This window comes from Podarcis muralis, chromosome 5 (assembly GCF_964188315.1).
Source record: "Podarcis muralis chromosome 5, rPodMur119.hap1.1, whole genome shotgun sequence".
In the NCBI taxonomy this organism is placed as follows: domain Eukaryota; kingdom Metazoa; phylum Chordata; class Lepidosauria; order Squamata; family Lacertidae; genus Podarcis; species Podarcis muralis.
Genome location: NC_135659.1, coordinates 28,746,654 through 28,773,658, shown reverse-complemented (window position 1 = coordinate 28,773,658; position 27,005 = coordinate 28,746,654). Strand labels below are relative to the sequence as shown.

General features: G+C 42.7%; 1 protein-coding gene across 1 annotated transcript in view; it reads left to right on the top strand.

The window, feature by feature from the left end:
* PLPPR5 (phospholipid phosphatase related 5) overlaps positions 1–26,784 on the top strand; it is an 88,352-nt gene extending 61,568 nt beyond the window's left edge. Inside the window, exons 4-6 of the mRNA XM_028732760.2 lie at positions 7,208–7,384; positions 8,666–8,785; positions 22,749–26,784. Of these exons, the coding sequence (XP_028588593.2) occupies positions 7,208–7,384; positions 8,666–8,785; positions 22,749–22,781 (330 nt within the window). The 3' untranslated portion in view covers positions 22,782–26,784. The remainder of the gene's footprint in view (positions 1–7,207; positions 7,385–8,665; positions 8,786–22,748) is intronic.
* Positions 26,785–27,005: the final 221 nt, after the last annotated feature.

Sequence of the window (27,005 nt, the reverse complement as noted above, 5' to 3'; positions counted from 1 at the left end):
AATTGGGAAAGAGAAAGGGGAGGGAAATAAGTGGCAATCTTTCATGTGAGCGACTTCAAATTGCACCCAGGGAAAAGACATGGAGCAGTGCTGGTGAAGAGTTAAGACTGGGGAGAATCCCAAGGGGCTGAATGAGAGGCTTAGACTTTGTCCCTCAGACTCGAAGTTCCCTGCCCCTGAAATAGCTCATAAAATCAAAGGTAGATTTTATTTGAATGTCTCAAAATGACATTCAAATGACATTGCTTTTTATTTGAATGTCTCAAAATGACAGCAGTGATTTCCCCCACATTTCAAAAAACCAACAACATAGCTTTAAACAAAGTTTAGGCAATCCTTGCTGAGTTTATGAAGCCTCTATTTACCAGGGAGCTTGAATTTGAATTCCATTACTAAAAGCGTTGTGTAGTTTTTCCTGAACATTCTGTAAATGTTTTCTCTTGACAGATACACAAGCTCTTGTTTCTATTTCTCTCCCTGCCAGCACACAAAACCTCTGTAGCACTGCGCAATCAGAATCAAGTTCAAGTTCAAGAAAGACCAAGATTAAAAATGGCAACAATACCGGAGGGCAGGATTTAACAAGAATATGGTACTGCAGGAGTTAGTGCAGTCTGTGAAATGAATACAGTATCAGTTTTGACTGAATGCGGTCACAGATTTATTTGCTTGTAGGTTGCCTTTTACATTTAAACCCCTCCCAAGGTGACTTCCTATATATAAATTCATGGTGTAAAACTAATAACCAATTTAAAGCAATAAGAGGAACCCACAATACCTTTCAGGGGAATCCATTGCATAATCCTGCAAAGTTTTGGTTCCCCTTCCCAGTTTTCCATATTTTTAATTGCTGCCAATCAATGAATCAATTAATCAGTCATAGACATGTTCCGTCTATGGCTGGCTATTGATTTGTTTATATACTGCTTCTAACAGACGTATCTTAAGCAATGTACAGTAAAATCAACACACAAGAGACAAAAGAGATTGAAGAACAACTACTGTGTGATTGCGTCTCACACACATTTCACTTGTGTGATTTCAACTATACACAGTTGCATAACTATTGTTCTTCTGTATCTTTGCAATTCTCCTTGGTATCCTTTCTAGTTTGTCAATGTCTGTCTTGGATTGCAGTAACTAAAAGGAGTAGTGTTTAAAGATGCCAACCTGTTTTGTTAAATTCCTGCAGAGTTGTGTTTTTTTTAAATAAGATGTGTCTGTTCTATAAAGACAATTAAGAATAATGGAACATTTTGATACTGTTCACTGGCATCACCAATAGGTATGAGACTGATAATATTATTATTATTATTATTATTATTATTAGTAGTAGTAGTAGTAGTAGTAGTAGTAATAGTAGTATTTAGATATGGTTGGAGGCCTTAATCTTACAGGATTTATAAGTTTGGAAAATGCACATTTTAGGGTATTCTCAGTATGATGTGTAAAGGTTGAGGATATTTTGTGTGAAAGTGAAAAGCCAGTTTAATTTAGAATATTTTTTTTGTGTGTGTGTGGTGGTGATTATCCTGTTGTGTGTGCTATTGAGGCTCACAAGGAAAGTAGGTAGCGTGTGGTGAAGTCAAGTAAAAAGAGATAATGCCCAGTTGAGATAAGCAAGGTTGAGTCACAGTAGGCCATGTCAGGTTCATCAGGTGTAGTTTAGCCTTTCTCAAACTTGGGTTCCTGTGTTATTGGACTACAACTCCCATCATTCCTCACCAGCATAGCCAGTTGTCAGGGATTATGGGAGTTGTAGTTTAATAACATATGGGGACTCAAGGTTGAGGAAGGCTGGTGTAGAAAGTCAAAGCAGGCCAGGCTGGGAAAGTATGGTCAAAAGTTCGCTTAACAAAAAACAGGACCTTGGATAGCTCCAAGTGAGCCCTGCTAGCTGAAGTTCCCTTCTACTAAAATAGCTACGGGAAGATGTTGGCTCATCCAGGAATGAAACAGAACCGAAACTTTCTGTCAACCAAAGCCTTCTGACAAGACTTGTAACATGGTTGGCTTGGCTACCCCTAGAACAGCAGGCTGGTTAGTTAAAAGGCCCTTGCCTGATTTTGCAGAAAGCTATGCCCAGCCCTGCCCAACCCAAGGCCCCTCCTGGAGACCATCTGCTTCAGATCCAACTCCAAATCAATTCAGAGGTGGGGCTAATGGTTAACTAAGATGCTAATTAAATGTATGGTTGGAAGAAATGCGCCTCCCTCACCCCCGGCCAAGAGCAGGAGGGTTCAATTCTGTGCAGGGTGCTTCTTCGCAAATGCCTTCCCCACAGGAAAAGTGCTTGTTAAGAAAGTATGCCCAGCAGGATGGAATTCCAACACTCCTTCCCCAAATATCTCCCTGCCAGGCCTCCTCACAGTCCATTCCCAAGGCCCCATTGCCATAGCAACCCTACAGGCCTACCTCCATATGTGATGCAGCCACCACAGCAGGGCCAGGCTGTATTTGGGCTCTACCAGCCATAGCTCTCCACTTACTTCCGGGATGCATTTTCACCAAGTTTTCCTGCAGTCCAATCTTAGGCCTGGATGGTTGCCATGGGAACAGGGCCTTGGAAGAGGCCACAAGGAGGCCTGGAGTGGGGATTATATAGGGCACTCCTTCAAAAATGCCTTCCCTGTGCTGAGAGTCAATTCCACACTTTATGTGGCAAGTGTTTTGTCCCCCCTGCTGGTTCGGCATAATGTGTGAACAGCAGCACATAAATACAGTAACTCAGAGCAGGGCTTTAGGTGTGGCTGCCTCTGTTCTGTGGGACAGCATCCCTGCTGACATACAAAAGGCACTCACTACTTGTACTTCCCAGAAATCATTGAAGACATCTTTATTTTGGCAAGTTTTTTCAGCTATGTGTAAAAATCTCTGCTTATTCATTTTGTATTGTTCCTAATACTTTTGCCTCTAAAACCCATTTTTAGCTTTTCATGGTATGTTTGTAAATCACATTGACACATAGGTAATCACTGAATAATAAATTATATAATAATAATAGTACATTTGAAAACATTTGGCAGGAAGCCGTGGGCTTCCAGGGACATGCACCAAGTTTTTTAAAGGACAAACATCTGTGCTTTTGAGTTTGCTGCAGGAGAAACCATTGAATCTTGGCCAGTAGGATGGCTACATAAGGTTTGGGTCTGTATTAAATGCAGACCTTGGGGAATACACCCCCCAAAAGCAGCTGAGTGTTTATTGGTATTTGAAGACAGATGCTGTGAGAAAGACAAGAGCAACTGAATTCTTTCTCGGTTCATCAGTATTATATGCTAATATAGCAACTTGTCTTACTACAGAAGAGAGAATTCACTGCAATTTGAGGAACAGAAATAAAAGGAGAGCTGCAAAAACAACATTGATTCCCGACTGCAGGGAGAAAGAAGGATAAGTGGTATTAGAGATGCAGCCTTTTTAAGTCATTGTTTATTCTCTATGTTAGGCAGAATTGTTTTTGTTAGCTTGCCATTCATAAAGGAGCACATTCACAAGCAGATGATGAGCTTCAGCATTTTCCTCTCAGGGGAAAAAAAAGTAATGTTTGCTACTATTTTTTCTTTTTTGCTTATGGAAATGTACATTAAGCAAAATGACTAAAGTGTCATATTCTGCAAAGGAATGGAAGTTTAGCCTTCACAAAGGACCCCAGTGTGTATTATGGAAAGACACATGTGTGCACATATACAGACAGAGAGCCTTGCAAAAACTAGCTGGTTAATGAATGTAAATAGTCTACATGCAGGGACTGGAGCTACTCCTTGTAGCAAGCAGTTGCCATGAGGAATGGTTCCAACCATATTATCTCTTTCTTCTTAAACTGCCACCAAGAATATCTGTCAACAGCATGGGGGGAAACTTGGTGTGGTGTGGGCTTCGACTTGATGAGATGCTTACAAATTTAGTCAGCATATAAATTCAATTTCAGGTAGTGCATCATGGACCTTGATTTCCAGTTCTAGTTTAGCCTTGACTATGACCCTTTGAGGAGGGAGAATTGGAAGTACAGTGAGGGGGGAAAGTATTTGATCCCCTGCTAAATTTGCCCATTTGCCCTCTGACGAAGAAATGACCAGTCCATAATTTTAATGGTAGGTTGACAATTATTTTGTGTTTCTTCCATTTGCGAATTATTGCACCAACTGTTGTCACCTTCTCACCAAACTGCTTGGCAATAGTCTTGTAGCTCAGTCCAGCCTTGTGCAGGTCTACAGTCTTGTCCCTGACATCCTTGGACAGCTCTTTGGTCTTGGTCATGGTGGCTACTTTGGAATATGCTGGTTTGATTGCTTCTGTTGACAGGTGTCTTTTGTACAGGTACTGTAACGAGCTGGGATTACAGGTAAGACCTCTCCCTTACAGCAGGTGCTTCTAATCTCAGCTCATTACATACAGCAAAGATACCAGGTAGCCTGACATCTGGCTGGTTGATAGGGGATCAAATACTTATTTCACTTATTATAATGCACGTCAATCTCTGACTTTTGTCTTCTGGGTTTCTGGGGTTTTTCCTGTTGTTATTCTGTCTCTTACAGCTACAATAAACAATACCATTAAAAAGAAATGGACTGGTCATTTCTTCATCAGAGGGCAAACGGGCAAATTTAGCAGGGGATCAAATACTTTCCCCCCTCACTGTAGTATGATGAAGTCATTGATTCCCTTGGTGTATATCAACCTATCCTAATCTGGTGCTCCCCAGATGTTTTAGACAGCAACTCCCACCATCCCTTTTTATTTGCAGTGCTTGGTGGGAGTTGTAGTCCAAAAACATATGGAGATTACAGTGATGGGGAAGGATGATGCACACCAGGAGAAACAAGCATGGCACCCTTTAGATGTTTTGGGCTACAACTTCCATCAGCTTCAACCAGCATTACCAAGGATGATAGGAGTTGTAGTCCATAAGATCAGGAGCACAGCATGTTTGCTACCCCTGGTGCACACCCACCTTTCCTTTGTCCCACTGCCATCTCTGGTCAAATAGGTTTTGCAGGCATTTCAGAAACTCCCCCAAAACTGCAGAAGCCTGTTTTCCAGGAGTGGCTATCATACTGCCTTCAAGATGCCAAAGAAAGCATCTCTAGCCTTGATCAGTAAAGCTCCCCATCATATAGATTACTTGCTTCATAGAATTAATCTTCAGGATGAATTGGGTGATTGCCTCTTAAAGGTAAAGGTACCCCTGCCCGTACGGGCCAGCCTTGACAGACTCTAGGGTTGTGCGCCCATCTCACTCAAGAGGCCGGGGGCCAGCGCTGTCTGCAGACACTTCCGGGTCACGTGGCCAGCATGACAAGCTGCATCTGGCGAGCCAGTGCAGCACACGGAACGCCGTTTACCTTCCCGCTGGTAAGCGGTCCCTATTTATCTACTTGCACCCGGGGGTGCTTTCGAACTGCTAGGTTGGCAGGCGCTGGGACCGAACGACGGGAGCGCACCCCGCCGCGGGGATTCGAACCGCCGACCATGCGATCGGCAAGTCCTAGGCGCTGAGGTTTTACCCACAGCGCCACCCGCGTCCCGCCTCTTAGATGCAACCTACACTGATAACAGGTTTCAGACATTGTTGCTGAATGGTTCTTGCATCCGGTGACTAGAAGCAGTGGAGAGCCATCAGGAATTCAAAGCGTAGCGTTTTGTTGTTTGTGTTTCATTCCTGAGTCTGTTGAACACATTTTACTGGGCAGCAAAGAAAGATGTTAAGTCACAGTTTAATGCAGAGTTATGTGCAATCAGTCCATTGATTTTACTTAAAAGTGCGCCAGTGTTGGATGGCAGCCATAGACTGCAGCAAGATTACTTGCTAGTCTGCAGCTTGCTGGAAACGTTAAGAGCAAGGATGTTTCTTGATTAACCATAGAGACATTTCAGCTTATGTCCTCTCCACACAATGAGGTTGATTAGCATTAATTGCCCTTAGTGAACATGAAGAGGCAAGAGGCAGAGGTGCATTAGCTCTCCAATAACACTGAAAGTGGTGGGCGCAATTTTTCTTGCTGCTGTCGGGGCCCATTGTTAGCTTATTCAGCCCAGAACACTGGATGAGTGCATGGTGCTGTTTCGACTGTGTGCACAAAGGAGAGGGGCGGGGGCAGGCAAAACAACAGTAAGCTTTGTTTCTGCTCTGCTTTCCCCTCTTCCTCCCCCATGACCATCTACCAACAACTGCCCTGTGGGAAGGTACAGGGAAGTGAGGGAAGCAGAGATGGATTCCCTACTCCTGTTCAAGCTGGACTCCCCTTTCTGACAATAGCATTTTACCAACAATTGCTCTGCAAGAGCAGGTAAACACATCAATCTCCTCCTGCTGGATGGTTCCTTCTCCTACCTCCTACCTCTATCATCTACCATCTATCTATCATCTCTCTCGCTCTCTAATCATCTATCTATCTATCTATCTATCTATCTATCTATCATCTATCTATCATCTATCTATCATCTATCTATATCTATCTATCTATCTATCTATCATCTATCTATCTCTATATATCTATATCTATCATCTATCTATCTATCTATCATCTATCTATCTATCTATCTATCTATCTATCTATCTATCTATCTATCTATCATCTATCATCTATCTATCATCTATCATCTATCATCTATCATCTATCATCTATCATCTATCATCTATCTATCTATCTATCTATCTATCTATCTATCTATCTATCATCTATCTAATCTATCTATCATCTATCATCATCTCTCTCTCTCTCTTATCACCAACTGCCTGGTGGAAGTTGGTAGATAACAAAGGAAGCGGGTGAAGACAACATCCACCTGGTCCTAATGCAGCTAGACTGTCATTGTCCCCACCATACACAGGGTCATTTACCACTAACTGCCTGGTGGGAAGGAGCCAGAAAGAATGGGAGGAAGGTGAGGACAACATCAGACATGTATTCCTGCTGGTCCGGTTTTGTTTCAGGTGTATTACTTTTAGTGTACCCATTTGATAAATGGTTTCAGCTGCTTTGAGCACTTCTGTCTAAATTGCAGGGGTATATAAACAATTAAATGAATCAAGGCTTAAATTTATATGTACTACATTGCATTGTTTAAAATCATTATGTTCTATTCCCCACCAACCAACAAAGTAAGTTTTGCCTTTTTAAAAATCTGAGCAACGCTTTCCCCACTTAAGAATGAAAACTCACGCTGCTTTCATCCCCCCCCCCCCCGATCTTTTCACCCTCAGATGTATATCACCAACACGATAAAGGCCAGAGGAACAAGACTGGCAAAACCAGTCCTTTGCTTGAGTTTAATGTGCATGGCATTTCTTACTGGTATCAACAGAGTAGCAGAATATCGAAATCATTGGTCAGACGTGATAGCAGGATTTCTAGTTGGCATTTCTATAGCAGCGTTTCTGGTAAGTACGGCTGCACGTGACTCTTTCTATGACTATGAGTTTGACTATGAACGGGTTCCTCACATGATTTATTCATGAGAATGCAGGCGGCATGCTTGAATAACAATCATTCATAAATATAAACAAATGCACAGTTAATGCTAATTCTGAGCTCAATATGTGCTCCAGCATGGAACACATTCATATGAGAGATCACTGATTTCACTAGTTTAAATTGTTACATGCGTTCATCCCTTTGCCTGCAGTGAAAGTGTCTCCTCCACTGAGCTGTGTGCATCTGCAACTACTGGATCCCATGTTTAAAATAATATGTTAGTTTTTAAAAAAGGTTATTATCCAAACCTCACCATTCAATTCTAAGTGAGTCCACTGTATTGGAAGACTTCAGCACAAATTGGGGCTGAGGCCAATGTGAGTTCATGTTTGTCAGCAATGTCACTAAATTATTGTCAGTGCAATGTGTTAACTGGCTTTCCTTTTTTAAAAAAAGTTCAAAATACTGTACAGTCATTTAGAAAATGGCATTTTTGTTGCAGCCTTCGGACAATGTGGATCCACATTGCACAAGCTGAGTACAGAAAGTCACCATGTGCTGGAAGATATGCCACATTATTTACAGCAGTGGGCAATGCAGGAAGAGCTGCATTGCTAACCTGGTTTCCCAAAACAGTATGCCACTGCTGGGTGTTAAGAGGAAGGCGGGAGGTAGTGGGAAGCTTGATGTGGTTCAGGTGCAATAGTGGGGGTGTTGGATTGGCTTCGCTGCTGTACCTGTGAAGAACTATCCACCGCCTTGTCTCTCCCTCTCGATAACTGGCAGTGATGTGCACTGTTGGGAAACCAGGTCAGATATACCACACCAGCCACTACTGTTTATTTTATCTATGAGCTCTTGATGGTTAGACTATTCTGTTCAAAGAGTGCATGTTGATGGATAAGTGCATATTGATAAGTGCATTAAGTTGATGTATAAGTGCATGTTGATGTCTGTTGAAAAAGAGTTAGAAAACACTCCAGAGGCATCTAAAATGTCTATTTACAAGCAATTGTTGGTAAATTCAAGGAATGACAATGTACACTGGCATCTTCTTGATAATTAGCCTAAGCATATTCTAGCTGTGTTTTTACAATGTTGTGCTTGTGCTGTAATCTCATTCATTATGGAAGAGTGATTTAATAATTAGCATTTCTATCAGAGGACATTGTACAGTTGATGTGGGTGTTCAGGATCCAATCTATTAAACTCTCTCATAATATCTGATTTCTTCCTTCTCTTTCTAGGTTGTGTGTGTGGTAAATAATTTTAGAGGTAGACAACCAGAACATGAACATTCTCACATGGACAATCTGGCTCAAATGCCTATGATCAGCCTCCCTCGAGTAGAGAGTCCTTTAGAAAAGGTAATGGATGCTCTTCTTGAATTTGAAATGTCACTTCCTTTCTAAATTCTAGTGACACAAAAGGAGAATTTTCTGATTCATAGCCACAAGCTACCAATCACCGAATTCTAGGACAACTGCAGACTTGGGATAGCAAGGGAAAACTTGTATATAATGCCAAGCCAGTATTTAGTGCAGGGGTGGAGAACCTAGGGAACATGGGCTGAATGTGGCCTTCCATGCCTTTCTGTCTAGCCCTTGGGAGTCTTCCCAGGCCACACACCCTTCCCAGGCCACACCCACTCTCTCCAGGCTACACCCTCACTTTGATCATGCCTGTTGCTCGTCTTAATGGGAGATGGAGAAGTGTGTGTGTAGAAACCTCAGACTTCTGCATGGTTGGAAAATAACCTAGTGTACAAAGTAAGAGTCACATCCATTGGCTTTCCCACTTTTGTCTCCAGTTCCTGCCCACTAGCTGGTTGCCCTTGAGGAAATGTGGACCTTGGATTGAAAAATGTTACCCAACTCCCCAGGTTTTGTACTTGTGCATGAGTGGCATCAAGTCTTGGGTTTCCACACTTTTCTCTCCTCCTTTGGCAAACCCTGAGGGGGGAATCAGAAGCACCATGTTGTGATTTAAAATTGCCTAGAAGTCTTTGGAACTCAGGGGAGCTGCAAGTATTTTAAACAACGGTTTGTTCACACAAGACAACTTCACACCACTGTGTATGATCCAGCTTCCCTCCAACCTGGTCTCTTCCAGATGTTTTGGACTCCAATTTCCACCATCCCAGATGATTGGCCATGGTGGCTGGGGCTGATGGGGGTCTGGAGGATACCAGGTCATGGAAGGCTTGCTAAAACAATCTAGAATTCCCCTGAGTTTAGATGCAACCATGAATTATAGGTGCTTTAAAACCCATATAAAAAGGTAAAGGGACCCCTGACCATTAGGTCCAGTCGTGGCTGACTCTGGGGTTGCAGCGTTCATCTCGCTTTACTGGCTGAGGGAACCGGTGTACATCTTCCGGGTCATGTGGCCAGAATGACTAAGACACTTCTGGCGAACCAGAGCAGCACACGGAAACGCCGTTTACTTTCCCGCCGGAGTGGTACCTATTTATCTACTTGTACTTTGGTGTGCTTTCGAACTGCTAGGTTTGCAGGAGCAGGGACTGAGCAACGGGAGCTAACCCAATCACGGGGATTCGAACCGGCACCTTCTGATCGGCAAGTCCTAGGCTCTTTGTTTTAACCCACAGCGCCACCCGCGTCCCTTAAAACCCATATAGATGCTTTCAAAATCCTCTCACCATGCCAAGGTGGAACTTGTGGTTTCCCATTATGTGCAGCACAGGCATGGTAGCTTCAAACCAAAATCCAGTAGAGGGTACCAAAGAACATCTTCATTGCTCCTCTCCCCCCAACATATTCTTTATATGTTGATTGAGAAGAAACATGTAGTGGAAGAAACTCAGGAAGTGAGTCAGCCAAGAGACATCTGCATGTAAGAGTAGAAGGTTCAGGTTGATAGACAAGTCTTCCAGCAGTCTCCCCCGCCCCCACTTCCTAGGCACAGAACTGCTAATGAAGTGAGCAGAATTTTGGTCTCTGGTAGGATTAGGCAATCAGGCATCACACTGCACTTCCTTTGATCAGGACAGCAGAACTGCGAATGGTTAGGAGTTATTATTACCTTGCCAAAGCAAGGGCTGGAAAGGCTGCAGCAATCACAGGTGATTCTAGGAGATGTCAGTCAGAATAAATAATACATGGGTATATTAGGCAGTAAGGAACATTTTTAGTTCCGAAAAGATGCCACATGGTTACATAATAGAAAGTCAGATTGTGTCAGAACAGCTTTTTGTGGGAAAAGCAACCACTGAAATGGATAATGAGGCAGGACAAAATGTTTTAGAAATATTAATATTATTAAAAGTTAGATTACCCCTTATTTGCACAAATCTGTCATTATCCATTAACCTAGCATGTAATATCCAGCCCATTAGTGGTGGTCAGTGCTCCTATCATTTATTTACTTTTTAACCTTATACACAGTCTAGAGAACTAGAGAACATTTAGAGCATCTTACAAGTCAACACAAGGGATGTGGGTGGCGCTGTGGGTTAAACCACAGAGCCTAGGACTTGCTGATCAAAAGGTCGGCTGTTTGAATCCCTGCGACGGGGTGAACTCCTGCTCCTACCAACCTAGCAGTTCAAAAGCACATCAAAGTGCAAGTAGATAAATAGGTACCACTCCGGTGGGAAGGTAAACAGCATTTCCGTGTGCTGCACTGGTTCGCCAGAAGCGGCTTAGTCATGCTGGCCACATGACCCGGAAGCTGTACGCCGGCTCCCTTGGCCAATAAAGAGAGATGAGCGCCGCAACCCCAGAGTCGGTCACGACTGGACCTAATGGTCAGGGGTCCCTTTACCTTTACCTTTACATGTCAACACAAGAGGTCGTTTTATTACTGTTCATTATACTGCAAAATTCTACATTTAAATGTGCACCTGGAGTTTCTGCCAGGCACACTTACCAGAGAGTTGTGGGCAGTGAGTGGCATTCAGCTAAGTTTGACTCAGAGTGTCTCTATTGGAATGAATGAAGATGGCTAAATTAGGTCCATTAATTTCAGCAGCTCTGCTCTGAGTACAGATTCGTTGAATACTAATCACTTTTCATAGACCCACAGGCAACTAGTCAACAAAACAACTTTTTTGCCCCAAATGCGGATACACACTCCCGGTTTCCATCAAAAGAGGCACCCAGCCAGCACGAGACAGTTCAGAAGATCAATACAGTGTAGGTGAGGTATATATCTGCATTGTCAGTGTGCATGAAAAGCAGCTTACCACTGTGGCAATACATGAAGTGGCTTAAAGAAAGAGATAAGAGTTGTTGTTCCTTGCTATTGTTTCGCTTGTTTATTTTGCCACGGCACTCAGCATCCTTGTCTTTGGGGTATAACCCTGTAATTTCCCTGAAATTTGTGGGAGTTACAGATGATCAGGGACAAGTGTAAGAGCCTTTATGTGTTTCAATGCCATCGGAGAATAAACAGATTTCTTCTTGGAATTCTTTGACACACCACTCAACGCAAAGATGCCTGAGACGCTTTGTCATAAGGAGGTCACCATCTCCTTTGCTCGAGCCAGCATTTGCTAGATGAATGTGCATCTTTTACACAAGCCATTCTGTTAGGCCTTTGCTAGATGTCAGAATGAAGTTCCCATCGGAAGAGTTGTGTGGGTTGAAGAGAGCCCCGTCCTTCAGTGGGTCATCTTGTGCCCCATCACTTTAGGCAATTTTCTGAGAGCCCAGCTCACTCTCAGAGCTGGACTGAGAGAAAAGTATCAAGGAGGAGGTGAGGAGCTCCATTCGAAGATGAGGTGAGGGAGAGTTCAGATTCCCTCACCCATGGACTTTTTCCTGATGTTAAAAAAGTCAGTCCCCACCTGCTGCTTTGTTAATGAATGGGGAAATTAAATGACCCACTCCCCCACCACCACCACTCCGTGAATGTTGTATTTCATGTACAGACTGTTCCTTCTCAGATAAAGAGGAGAATATCCATGGCTGGGAATCTGGGCACATCATAAATCACACCACCTTGAGGAATCATATGGATTATTCCAAATCTAGCATGTGAACTGACTCTACCTGTGTGTTTCAATGGAGAGCGCCATCTTGTGAGGGGGAATCCTGATTGGCCTGGGATTCCCTCTTATGTGGAAGAACTCCAGAAGAGTGTCTGAAGCAAAAATAAAACCTCTGTGAGCCTATCGGAGGTGGAGCTGATGGGGGGAGCATGTGAGGGTTGTGTGTGTGTGTGTGTGTGTGTGTGTGTGTGTGTGTGTGTGTGTTCCCCCCTACCAACTTGTTAAATAACCAAAAAAATAGTGGAATATGTTGGGAAGGAAACTCTTTCCTTTCAGGGCAAGTGTATGAAAGCTCAGACCTGGAGCACAAAGGCGGCCTCCCAGGCCTCTCCATCCAGCCCCCAAGAGTCTCCCCAGGCAGGCCACACTTCTTCCCCCAGACTCCACCCATTATTTCCCCTGCTGCATGCCTTCCTTGGGTGCATTTGCCTGATCAGAAAGTGTCCCTGAACTGTGATGATTCCTCTTGCTTGTCTGGCTGGTTGGCTGGCTGGCTGGCTGACTGGCTGACTGGCTGTCTGGCTGGAGCTTCCCCTTCCTAGCTGTGGCAATTGCAGAGCAGAGGGAGCTCAGGGCACTTTCCTGGCTTTGGCAAGAAGACTAGTGTTGTGCTCTTGGACACTGCACAAGCTGTCAGCTTGCTCCTCCTTCTTCCCCAGGTGATGGCCAGGACAGTGGGGGCCCACAGTGAACCTGATAGAACACAAACAGGGAGAGATGTTTTGAGACAGTAGGAAAACACGGAACTGGATAAGGAATGGCACTGTGAATCAGTAGTGAAAGAAATGGCAGGTTGGCGTTTCCCATCTGTCTAGCTGAAATGCAATGTGTTTCTTTACAGTGGGGAATCAAAGCCTGGTATGAATATTAGGAAGCCTCCTCTTGCCTTTGCTTGCCAAGAGAGCAACAACCTCTGCTTACTGCATTTCAGGCTTCAGCTTTTCTCTCTCCCAGCCCAGCCACTGACCTCAGGAAACCAGAGCTAGAAGGTCTAGATTTGGCACAGCTGCCCACAGGCCTGCCTTATTCCTTATGTTCAGTTTGAAAATTCAATGTGACATTTGCATTGTCTCTGCTTAAATATATCCTTGGATCTATTCAAAGCGTTGGAAGGTCAGAAAATTCTTGTTATGCCCACCTTTCTTCTCTGATTCACTGAGCATCTGTACACCTGTGGTCCTCGGATGAAGGGTGGTATAGGAATTTAATGAATAATAATGACAATAATGATGATGCTACAAACAATGGAAATTGTTGAGCTGGTTTTGCTGCTCTTCTAAAATATTATGACAGCTGAAATGAGTATTCATGGTGTTTGGAGTATAATGCAAAACAAGAGCTCTGTTTGCTGTACCTTTCTCTGTCTATCCTATATAACCAGCCAGCCATGCAATCTAAACTATATTTCTTTCATTTGCCATAATGATCCATACCTTTTACTATCACATGTACTGTCACTGTGGCTTAGGATATCTTCCTAAATTGCATTCCATGATGCACTGGGAATGCTTGTGGAAGAGAAAATTGACAAACCTCCCACACTTAGCATGTAGAACAACTTTGTATGGATCTTTGGATCCCAAGGCTAGTAGAAGTTAGCACTAAGGGAAAACTGACTCGTTCCTCTATCTTGAGAGGCACACATTTACCTGCTTTGCATTTTCTAAAGCAAACACACACACACACACACACACACACACACACACACACAAACATGACATAATTATTACCAGCAGCTAGGGACTGGGCAGAAATGGGAAAAGGTCTCATTTAAAGGTGAACTTACCCAGTTCAAACTATCTGAAACAATATGCAACCTGAAACAGCTATCAATTCAAATTAGCCCTTTGCTGAATTTTGCAGTGTATTTCTTAAGCCATATGTGTACACAAATGCATATGTTTAAGTGAATCATGCATAAAAATGCATATATTAGCAAAAATAACAAGCAAAATTTGTCATATCTGGGGAAAGAAAAATGTGCGTATTAGGGGAAATTGCATACAAGCCTTCTGTATTAGAAGAAATTCGCATTAAAATGCGGATGAAATTGCATGAGAATTATTTTATTTTTTAAAGTTGCAATCTGATGTCGAGAACTGAATTTAAGACTGGAAGAATGAGAAACTGAGAGAAACCAAAACTGAGAGATTCACCCATTCCCACCGACAACCCAAGAAACTGAAAGAATAGAAATTCCTTGCCCTCTCTCTCTCTTTATCCCCTGTACACTGCCATCTGTGCCACCTTGTGCCCTCCCTCCTTAAGATGTGCTTGGATGCAATCTCAAACTAAATTAGGAGGTTTTTTTAAAAAGCAAGCAAGCAGAAGCTACTGCTCTGTTGCCCAGACAAAGGCAAAAGGTCAAGCTTCTGAAATTTATACTAGGCCAGGCTCATCTGTGATTTCCCAGTGTTCAAGAGAGAACTTGCATTCCAAACAGACAGAAAATACCAAGAATGATTTAAAGCAAGGCTCTGCTTGACTAATGATCCACAATGTCATTCTTACTCATTGAGCAGAGAGGATGTAAACATGCCTAGGGTTGTGCCATTTTTAAGAAATGCAACACTTTCAACTGTTGCCCATAGGCTGTGATTGTACTTTGTGCACAAAAGATAATCATTTTCCCACTGTAACTTTAAAAAATGAACTTAATTCAGAGTGTTACCTAGCACAGAGAATGCAGACTAATGGTAATGACCAGCAATTAATTATATGCGCCTTCTATGTAATTGACAGTCAAGTAATCAAGTTTAACGGAGCTAGAGACAAGCTTTATGTGTTTAGCATAAAAGCTGGGGGAACTATGCCTCACCTCCAAGGATTGCTAATTAACATGCTTTTAACCCCAGCTATGTATATTTATCCTTAGGATTGTAAGATGAGGGATGGGAGGCAATAAATATTTCCCGTGTTCAATTCTCCCTGTGCAAAACTCTTCCTTGCCACTTCCAGGTTTCTCTTCAGCTCAAATATGTTCTCTTTCACTAATTGCTGCCCAAACCAGGCTCTGCATTTTGCAAAGAAAGAAAGAAAATACTTCCAAAACGAAAAACACTAGCTTCTCTACCTCCTTATGATCACTGCACCCCGGTCTTGTTTGCAGGCCAAAGATTGAGAATCCACTACATCCTACGGAAAAAGAACCAGAGTAGATGGAAAAGGCAATGAGAAATATCTTCCAAGTAGGACCTTGCGCAGATTCAGTTGTGGGTCTCAGGGTTGTGGGTTTGAGCCCCCATTGGACAAAAAGATTCCTGAATTGCAGGGAGTTGAACTAGGTGACCCTCATGGTCTCTTTCAACTTTACAATTCTATGATAGAATGGAACTCTGTGCCTGAAGCTACATGGAAGTAGAAAGCGCCATTGGTATTATATCCAGTTAAGTTGGTTGGGCATCCTGACCTCAACAAGGAAATTGGGCTGGGGACATAGGCAACTGCCCTCTAACAGGAGCAACGCAGGAGCAGGGCCAATGAGTTCTCTCTCTCTCTCTCTCTCTCTCTCTCTCTCTCTCTCTCTCTCACACACACACACACACACACACACACACACACACACTTTTAGGAGTCCAGGTTCCCAGCTTGGTAACACAGTAAGCGTAGGTAATTAAAAAGGAGTGTTTATTGCAAAAACAGATAGCTCTGGATGGCTCTAACAAAGCCTCCGGCATTATCACTCAAGATGACCCTTCTGAATACTACTTCCGATGTCGACAGAAGATATTGAACTTATGGCTCTTGCGTCTCTTGTTTTCCTTCCTGTCTAGTAGCCCTCCCATTCACCGACTTCTTGGATTAGCTCCAACCCCTTCCTGTTCTGACATGCTATCTCTGTGTTTATTCGTGCCTGTTTGAGCTTCCTGCGAGCTTTGACTGTGTTCTAGCCTGCTATCCACTACTGCTTTATCAACCTACACTTCAAGGTCAGGAATAACCAAAGTCTGCAGCTGCCGGCTCTCCCCTGCCTGCCTGACTTCTAAGCCTCTCTGATCTTGGGTGCTTGCAGTTGGCTGTAAACCTTCACTAGGAGCTGGCTCATTCCTGACACCCACACACTCAAAATATTTTAAAGCAGACATTCCCCCCCCTTTTGGTGTCTTCTCCTTCTCACTGTACTCAAACGTCTCCCTTTTCCATTCCCTTCTTTACCTAAACTTCTGCCATTATTTTAAACCATCATGTGTCGTCGTCCCCCCCCAGCATCCCTCCCTTCTCGCTCCCATGCCATAGCCACTGGTGTTGTGCAACCTGCCTTCACATTTGCTCCCCTATCTCATCTTGATTTCACATAAATCCAGGATTCTGATGAGGCACTACAAATCCTCTGATAGGGGCTACACAATGACATTCATACATTTTGTGTGTGTGTGTGTGTGTGTGTGTGTGAGAGAGAGAGAGAGAGAGAGAGAGAGAGAGAGAGATTTAAAGCATATTTTTCCTGTTCTTCAGTCAAGAAAATCTTCCAGAGCAGCATACAAAGATCAGTTATAAGACAATCCTTGTCCTCCAGTTTATAATCTTAAAGACATGACATGAAAAGGGATTCGAATGAAAGAGATGACACACAAACTTGGGTGTTAGACTTACTTCCTTTATCGCCTTTTGTTTTGTTTTGTTTATTTATAGTCTGCCTGTCTGTCATATATGTATATACTTCCCACAAGAATATGAATAAATATATTTTCACGTGGGAAGTGCTGACTGTTCTTCTTCAGATGTCACTAAATGTTAATGCACATTAACATTTGCACATAATGCAAAGGCCACAATCCCATGCCCACTTACCTGTTGGTAAGTCCCATTGAATACAGTGGGATGTACTTCTGAGTAAACATGTCTAAAGTTGCAACTGTTATTCTCAAAAGAACTGCAAAAGATGTTATTTGAAGTCTCAAGCTGCAGATGGGGTGCAAAAGACCTTACTTCAAAATAGCTGTTGCATCATGATAAGATCACATGGAATTGTTCTCATATTGCCTTATTTATTTATTACATTTATATTTATATACTGCCCTTCCTTCCAAAGGAGTTGAGGGTGGCAAGCAATAAGTGGCAAAACAACAAAAGCATCTTTAAAATATTTTTTTAAAAAATCTATACAATCTCAAGGTGGCACTGGTTGTCTTTACATGCAATGCATCTTTCTTTTCCTCCTAAATATATATACGTTCACTTGCCTTAAGGCTGAAATAAAATCAGTCAATAGGCATATGGTGTGTGTGTGTGTGTGTGTGTGTGTGTGTGTGTAGGGGTAGGTGTGTTATAAATATACCATATACATTTCCACAGTTCATAATCCTTCCCACTCCACTTAAACTTGATTCTGAAAGCAGCTCATAGCAAGCAAGAGCCAGTGTGGTGTAGTGGTTAAGAGCGGTAGACTCGTAATCCGGTGAACCGGGTTCGCTTCCCCGCTCCTCCACATGCAGCTGCTGGGTGACCTTGGGCTAGACACACATCTCTGAAATCTCTCAGCCTCACTCACCTCACAGAGTGTTTGTTGTGAGGGAGGAAGGGAAAAGGAGATTGTTAGCTGCTTTCAGGCTCCTTAGGGTAGTGATAAAGCAGGATATCAAATCCAAAATCCAAAATCCAGTCAAACCTCGGTCCCTGAATGGCTCCGTTTTCAAACGTTTTGGCTCCCGAACGCTGAAAACCCAGAAGTAAATGCTCTGGTTTTCGAACGTTTTTTGGAACCCGAATGTCTGACATGGCTTGACTGTAATGAGCTCTTGCAACCAACTGGAAGCCACACCTCGGTTGTTGAACATTTTGGAAGTTGAACAGTCTTCCGGAACGGATTATGTTCGACAACCGAGGTTTGACTGTACCTGTTAAATCAGCTCAGAATGCTGATTGGGATGGTGTGAGGGTTCGTTCTCAACTGGGCTTGGATCCAGGCACAACTGAAAGGTTAAAAAAAATGCTCCACAGGCCCAGAATTAGGCAGGAGGTTATTTTTTGTCTGCTTGGTTGCAGCTATATCAGTATATCTAGAACAACTGGAATGTATTACAATGAACTCCACAATATACGATATTATTTGCAAAGAACACCCACATTTCTTTTCCCATCGCATATTTTTCCCCATTCCTCAGCATTTTCCTTCAAGGAGCTGCCTATAAACTGCTGTTATTTCTGTTCATGCTTTGTGCTTCGCCTTTCATATTTTATTTCATTTTTTTGCTTCACTTGAAGTGCTGGTTAGATGACAGTACATAATGTGGAAAATATGTCTAACTCGATTCTGTCTGTGTAATTATTGTACATTTTGCAGAGTCGAGGCATTGGTAATGGTCAAGAGGAGCCATTCCAGCAGAGCTCTTTTAAAGCACGCCTCTTTAGGGTTTTCTCCTGGATAGTAGGAATGGACCAGTTTGAGCATCTTCATATAAGGCAATAAACGTATGTGCGCATAGAAGCGCACTGGTGTGCTTTACGTGTGTTCTCACGAAGGCAGACATATTAGCCTTCAGTGCAGGCGAAGAGCATTTTGAGAAACAGAACTTTTGTGAAGTCTTCTTTTGTATTCTATACTTGGTTTGCCTTTGCTGTAACGGGGAGGCAAAAAGAATTCATTTGCTGAGGAGATGTGCATTTGCAAAATTTGTGCTTCAGCACCGACATCTCTCATAAGATCATTTTAATGCTCTGAAATCAGATCTAGAATACAAAGTATAAATAAGGAGTCTGTAGTCAAAATTTATATACAGATCTCCCCTTTTATATACAGCCCCTTCCTTATTTTTCACAAAACATATTTTATATGACTATGATACTCTTTCATATATTATTTTTTTAAAAAAAAATTAATAGAATAAACATTTAGCATAGTGGTAAATATGCTGAAATGTTTGATCAAAAACCTGCACTTGAGGTTCAGCCTTCGCATCCTGCTTTCCTAATGGGAGGGTGATTTTACTGGTTTGATCCCTTTGGGTTTTCGTGTTATGCCATTTTCTCTGGTTTTCCTCCTGTGATACATTGGTGGGAAATAATCATTACAATGCATGCTGCGCTTCTAATCTTTTCTGTTGCTGCTGCCAGTTACTGCCTCTGACGATTAGAACAAAACAAACTCGTGTAGTGCTCTGGTAGGAAGCCAAAGAGGAGGCTGATGCGAACTAATTGTGAGCACTGACGGGTAGAAACAAACATTCGTTTGGGAGCCTGTGTGTGTGTGCTGCTTGCTCGCACGACATTTCAATTTGTCTGCTGTGTGTGTGTGCTGTGGGAGTGCACCTCAAGGACTTGCTAAAGGTTGCATGGTTAGAAAACTCCAGAGTTCACCAATTAGGGGTCGGACATATTACAAGACCCCTTACATGATCAAATATCTGCATTAGAATATATATCTCTTCAAGCTTAGATTTCACAAAGTCGCATTTTAAAGAGCAAGGTTCGTAGCTCATTATTACAGGTGATTCAAGGCATTCCTGAAGAATAATCGTATGAACAACTGGCACCGGTGTGTGAAGGGTTGTGGCAGGATGGCAGCAGTAGCCTTCTGGTGACAAAGTGTGCCAAGACAGGAAGGGAGTGCACACAATTGCAGGACAACTTCACCCAGCCCAAAGCTCCCTCAATGTCATGGACTTGTTGGACGCAGAGGGATGAGGGAATGAGTGGTGGGACAACAAAGAGGGAGAAGACTGGAGGGAGGAGGTGTTGGAAGCTGAAGAGTTAACAGGGTTTAGTGAGCAGGGAGAGTCTGTGGCAGAGAGAAGTCCAGAATCAGAAGCTGAAGCAGGAGAGGAGAGGAGGGAGGCCAAGAGGCAGAGATGAGTCTGGCTGGTGAAGAGGCATGGGTGTCTCCTCTTTCTTCTGCAACAAGCTCCCTTCCCCTCTGGTCTCCCAGAACTAGGAGAGGCCTACAGGCACAATCTCTGATTGCTTGGGAAACACCCTGGAGAGGAGGAAACATAGCCGGCTGTCAGGAGGCATGGACCTTTAGTCTTGGCAACTGCTTCATGGGGGCAAGACTTGAGTTGCTGTGCTCATTAGGCCTGACACTTCTGTCCAGATCCTGTTTTACTAATAGAGAGTTAATTCCAGCTTGCTCGGTGTGATTAACTGTTGGGCTGCTCCTGTCACTCAACCTCACTGCCATCCCATCCAAATGTTGTAATCTGCCCTGGGACGTTCAGGTGATGAGCAGGAAATAAATAAATGAGTAGGTCTTAACACTTAATTCAAGTGCTGGAGACCCAGCCGAAATCAGAGAAAGTCATACAAAAGTCCTGTTGAAATTAATGGGACATCAATTGGTCACAATTAACTTACCATATTGACTTCAAGGGGACTTAAGCACCTTGACAAACGTATGCCCTGTATCTTTCGTCTAGAACATCCTTTTTTTTTGCCATCAACCTTTTCTGGTTAAGAACTAAACGACAGGCTTATTTTGAATGCCACAATTTGCTACTGAGTACTTGGTTGTAAAAGCAAAATGCCATGCAAATCTGTGACTGTGGGCCTCAGATAATTTGTTAGTATAGTTGAACTTAAGTTTCTGTTTACAGAAGACCACAGTTTGTGTTTTATATAAAAACGTGTATTTTTAAATGTTTGCTAATGTGCACAAACAATGGAGAAATAAAATCACCCTGTTGAAAGAAGCACAGTGTAGAGCAGATCAAATAAAGGGGGCATCTCACTGATTGAAAAAGAAGAAATGTTTTTAATGTGTACTGTCAATGAGCAAATGTCATTTTCATTCTAACATTTTGCTGCTTCATTCTGTGCTATATGTCTCTCTGGGAGTAATTAATACTTTTTTAAAGTGAAAATGAAGGAAGGAAGAAATGCAGCATTAAAATTGTATTAACAATGAAACACAATATGATCCGCTATCAGACGCTGTCTAATTTGTTGCCTGGAATTTAAATCCTAATTATTATAAGATCCTTATAGAATTACACCTAAGTTACCCAATACTCACATTGCTAAGCAATGGCAAATAAAGTAAATGTAGAAACAAGGTAAAACTAAATGTTATAATAAAAGAGAAAGGTTAGGTCCTCAGGCCCATATTTTCCTTGTAATGAAAATACAAGCGGAGGACTTCTGTCCTACTCTGTGGTCCAGCAAGACAAAACCCAATTGGGGTGCAAGGCAGATACAGTACACTGGAAAACAAAGATCTCTGATGTTGTTCCAGCAAGGAACAAGCTGAAACCTGTTCTACAAGATGCTATTTGACCCAAAGGGCCTCAGCCTTCTCCTGTAATCTCCTACTTTTCTGGAGAAGAGGACCCTCTGGGAGCCTTCCAGTGGAGTCCTCTGAGTCAGAAGATGGCAGTGCCCAGAGCCAGCCCACCCCTGAGGCAAGGTGAGATGATGGCCTTGGGTGGCAGGATCCATAGGGCAGCAGATCCTGATGTAGTTCTTTATCCCCCCCCCCCACTTGTTCCTGATGTAGAATTTAACTCTCCCCTTCTTCCCAGGTAGAAAGTGGGGGAGCCATTTTGTTGTTCGCCAAAATGTCTTATGCCAGCCCTGGCAGTGCTACATCCTTGGGCCAGGGGGAGGGGGCTCTGCTGCCCCCCAGGTTCATCTGATAGCAGTACTTCTGGGGCTGGCCCTATGTGCCCCTCGGGTTCTGAGTCCTTGCCTCCATCACCTAATGAAGAGAAAGAAGCCTGACTTTGGGCCCCTGACAATTTCCAAGCAAGAACTGTCGGGTAGGAAAGTAGTATTTAATCCAGGCATAGATAAACTCGGCCCTCCAGATGTTTTGGGACTACAACTCCCATCATCCCTGACCACTGGTCCTGTTAGCTAGGGATGATGGGAGTTGTAGTCCCAAAACATGTGGAGGGCCGAGTTTGCCTATGCCTGGCTTAACCCTTCTCCTACCTGCTGATTCACCCTGCAAAGGCTGTTTTTCACGTTTTTTACCTCAAGTGTCCTGCAAAACTGGCAGTCAGTCAGAAAAGAGGAAAATCAACTGGGGAGGGTTGGGAGTTTCAAGAGAGAATTGGCAAGTGTGTTATATATGTTGTGGCGGCAGCGGGTTAAGTACACTCCTTTGGAATATTCATTCTTCCTTCAAATGTCCCCTTCACCTCCCCACATTCACATTGCGTTGACAATGCCCTAAAATGGGGGGGAGTCTTGTGAAACATTTTGGACTTCTTGCAGGAATGTGTGTTTGCAGCGCAACAAAACTCCGAAAGCACACGGCCGTTCCCAAAGTGGTAGGGTAGGAAATGCACATTGTTGTTTTGTCAGTTACTGTATAGACTTTTAACTGTTTTCTTCTCTCTCTCTGTCTCCCCCAACCCTACGCCTTTTTTACATTTTTGTAGAACCACATCACGGCCTTTGCAGAAGTCACATGATGTTGAGACGGATGTCTATTCGCTGCACTGGACGTCATCCCTTTTCACAGTTCACTCATAATAACTGACATGTTTTCCAGCAGAGGAGAAAAATAAAACTTTTGTCTGGTTTTATGACCTGATTAGCAGCATTAAGATTTACATCAGCCTATGAAGAACATGCCAGAAATGTCAAAAGTTAGGAATATTTTCCAACAAAAAGCATTGCACCATTTAGGGGATGAGGGTTTTGGGTAGGGGAGGTATTGGGAAAGCATGAATCTGTTCACATCACATAAATATATCATTTCCCATCTCTGGCTATCCCCCCCCCCCCACACCTAGCTATGTAAGTATCCGACGAAACATTATTATGTCTGATTTTTCATTGTTACTTATTTTTACATTTTAGCATGACACTTGTTCCCATCCGAACAGATTTCAGTGCATACACTTCTTTTTCTTTTCTTTTTTCTTTTCTAAAAATCCCATACTCAAATGCTGTTTGCACTTCGTATTATGCCGTGTTTCACATACACATTTATATCTTAAGACTGGTGCTTCTGCTTTTGAAGAAACAACAACAACAACCCGCCAATTTTTACTGTAATAAGTATATTGTATCATAATTTTAAAACAAATTATTTATTTGGATATTTTCCTGACTTCATGTGGTTGAATAGTTGATTTTGTAGTTCTTGAATGTCTACAATGTACCCTGTAGTTAGGATTAGAGGTGAGAACACTTAGGCATTGGGATATCCTATTATTTTAGCGATTAACAATCTCATCCTGAAGGTTAATGGCTCTGTTCTGAGGTCCAGCATATTCTCCCCACCCCCATTTGTAACATAAAAGTAAAATGATTGCTTTCGTTGATAGTACTTGAAGGTTAATGTGACATAGCTAGCAACCTGTTTCCATAAGTGATCTCAAAACCTTTGATTCTGGCATGAAGAAGGAGCAATATATAAGATGCGCTTGGCTCCCAGCCTGAGGGGTCCTCACATCTTTCTCCCTTGTTCTGATGATGACGGTGATCTTTGTTATTATTATTTTAATTTATCACCTACCTTTCACCACAAGGTTCCAAGGTGGGTTGCGACAATTTAAAAATATTATATTACAAAATACTTTAAAACAAATTACAGTCACAAGAATAGTATGGTTCTAAAATATATGTTGTAGCTGTGAAAAGCTAGGGTTAAGAGTTGCTTCTTCATTGTTTGGTGGAAACTACACAATGAAGGTGTTGGACACACCTCTGTGGGAGGGAATCCACTGCCATTGAGAATACCCTATCCTGGGCTGACATGCCCCCAAACCTTAGAGGGTGGTGGAACCATCAAGAGGTTGCCTTCTGCTGATCTGAGATCTGTCCCCATCCTTTGTGTGAAGCAGTGGTGACTGATGGGTCCTCCAGTGCTAGAGAGTGAAGCTTTATAGGGCAAGGAGAAGGTTGGCCAACATGGAGTAGCCGATAGAGTGGGCCAGAGTTCCTCCCACTGGCGCATTATTGCTGTAGCAATGGGTTTCCCTATTCCTTTTACAAGTACGTGGACTTAAGATGCCCAGCTCTGCTTCACTGATATCAGTTTCAGCACATGCCTCTGTTCTGCAGCAGCTATGGCTAGGTGTATGATCAAGAATAAATCACTGACAACTTAATGATATAGCCCTGTTCACCCTAACAGTACCAGATCAATGTGAATGGTTTGTAAGGATTCTGTAGTCATTTCAACACCTAATGTAACCATGTTCTATCGCAGTGCTCTGCTATTTCTCCTGGACCTGGATTCACCATCTCTTATGACTTTCTCCTGACTCCTCTCTTCCCCAAAAAGTGGAAGCACCGCTGCTATGGTTCACCTTAAGTCATATTGTAGCCCTGTTGTAGGTGTTCTGGAGCACTAACTCCCTTTTTTACTGAAGGATAAAATCTGGATTTGGTCACTTCGGGTCCCATCTCTAAGTCACCAATGCCAACCCCCTTGTTGATTTGTTGACTACAACCCACAGTGTGAAGATCACCGCTCCCTACTGCTTAAGGCACTCTTGAAAATGGGATTCAGGCTTCCAAATAAAGGGTCTTTTCACATTGCCTTTCAAACACCATAACAACCAAAGTAAAATGGGGCTATATCACAGCCTTGCTATGCCAGGAGGCTTCACGTTTCAATTTCTTTAGTCTGGGAGGCAGTAGGGGGTGGGTGCTTTTTTTCCCTTTTAAAGGACTTGTGAAAAAATGGTCTTGAAAATGGTAAGAAGTTTAACCAAAGTACTATCATCCTTCCAATTATTTATTGTATTTCTCAGGAATTTTTTCAGTTACGCCAGGAAAGTATGTGAGAATACACAAGAGAAGGCCTAGTGAACAATTTTGCACATGTTCCTATTTTTCAAAATCACAAAGGAACATAAAATCCAAAACATCTGTATTTTGAGATCTAGTTTACCCTGGCAACCTACAGACATATTTTCACATTTCCTCCCTGGTGTGTCAAAGTGAGCTAGGCCTTTCTACAACAGACTTTGCACACAATCCAAGTTATGCACCTTTATATTCCCTTGATTTCACTGAGAAAGTTAGGCATGCACTTAATTTCCTCCATTTGAAATCAGAGGGAGGGGGAAAATGCTGCCCCTTGCCCTGATTAGCTCCCTTCCCTTTCCATTAATTGCTTTGAGCAAACATGCTGTGACTTCCCCAGTAAAAAGGTAACCCAGCTCTTTGCTCCTGCTAAAGTGAAATTTGTACAGGGCAAATGTCCAAGGAATATTGTCCCTTGAGCCATGCTTTACCCATATACTTAATGTTTTGCTCTGTCTGGCAGCAGGAGATGAAACTGCAACATAAATTCTATGTGGCTGGTGTACACTTGCCAAATTTTTAATCAAATGATGTGGTGCTCCGTGCCATCCACAATTATTCTCATGGGCATTTTATTATCTTCATTCATCATGGCAAATTAAACTCTGTTCTCATCAACAAAAGATCCAAATTCTACGATAATCAGAATTACATGACTTTGGCCTTTTCTAGAGTTTGCTACTTCAGACTGAGGGTTATGGGGAGGGGGTCACGTTGTTCAATACACCCTCTTGTTAAAACCCTCCTAAATTTTCTCAGACTAGCATGCCGTGAAGGTTGCAACATAATCTTCAACATGTTACCTTCCTGTGTGCAGGAAAGCTAATTGTTGTCAATGTTTCCTTATGTGATCTCCCCCTTGCAGTCTGAAGTGATGCAGTCTGAAAGAGCTTATACCATGTGATTCTGCTAATCGTGTAGCTTGACTTAAAGTGCACGATATTTCTTTCAGAGATAGATCAAACGCACTCTTGTATCCAGCCTGCATGATGGATGGTGATGACCATGTACCTTAAATAGCCAATTTCCAGCTCTTGGTCTAGAAGCATTCTTAAGGAGGGGACATGTCTTCTCTGGGGATGGATACAGTTGTGTGATTTTGGATCAGAGCCAGCTGCCATACAAGTGTCTCCCAAAGATTATGTGATACTGTGTGGATCTTTTAAAAAAAGAAGGGGGTAAAGTGCTCACTAGAAGCAAAGAATCGAGCCCTTAACTATAAGTCTAATGTGTGTTGCGAGCATCATTTCTTAAAGGATCAATTACGTTTGAGAAATCATAGCATATCCCATATGCTTCCCTTGCTTGTTTCATTTCTTGGTCTAGCTGTTTAGGACCCTCCTTATGTACAATTGTTCACAACGAGGATTTCAGGGAAATCCTCGGCTGGTCAGTGCAGTACAGCAATTCTGCAGATTTTATATCTGATTCTTAAGTTCAGGAAGAGACTCTTTTATGTTAAAAGAAAGACTATTCTTTTTCAGCATATTGTCTTATGTAAATCAGCATGTAACTGAGTCTGTCTCTCAGGATTTATAAGAGCCTAGTATTTGGGTTAAATTGATCATGTTATCTTTGTGAATCAGCAGTAACAGGGTGGGGAAGAGACACACTGCTGTGTACTGTATTTTTAAATAAAGTAATTTTTTTCAAGCATACGTTGCAAGTTTCTTTCTTAGAGAAAGTCCCCTTGAGGGACTTGAAGGCTGAGTGTTTGTAAGATGCGGTGAATAAGTGAGGTGCAGTGGTACCTCAGGTTACATATGCTTCAGATTACAGACTCTGCTAACCCAGAAATAGTACCTTGGGTTAAGAACTTTGCTTCAGGATGAGAACAGAAGTTGTGCTCTGGCAGCACGGCGGCAGCGGGAGGC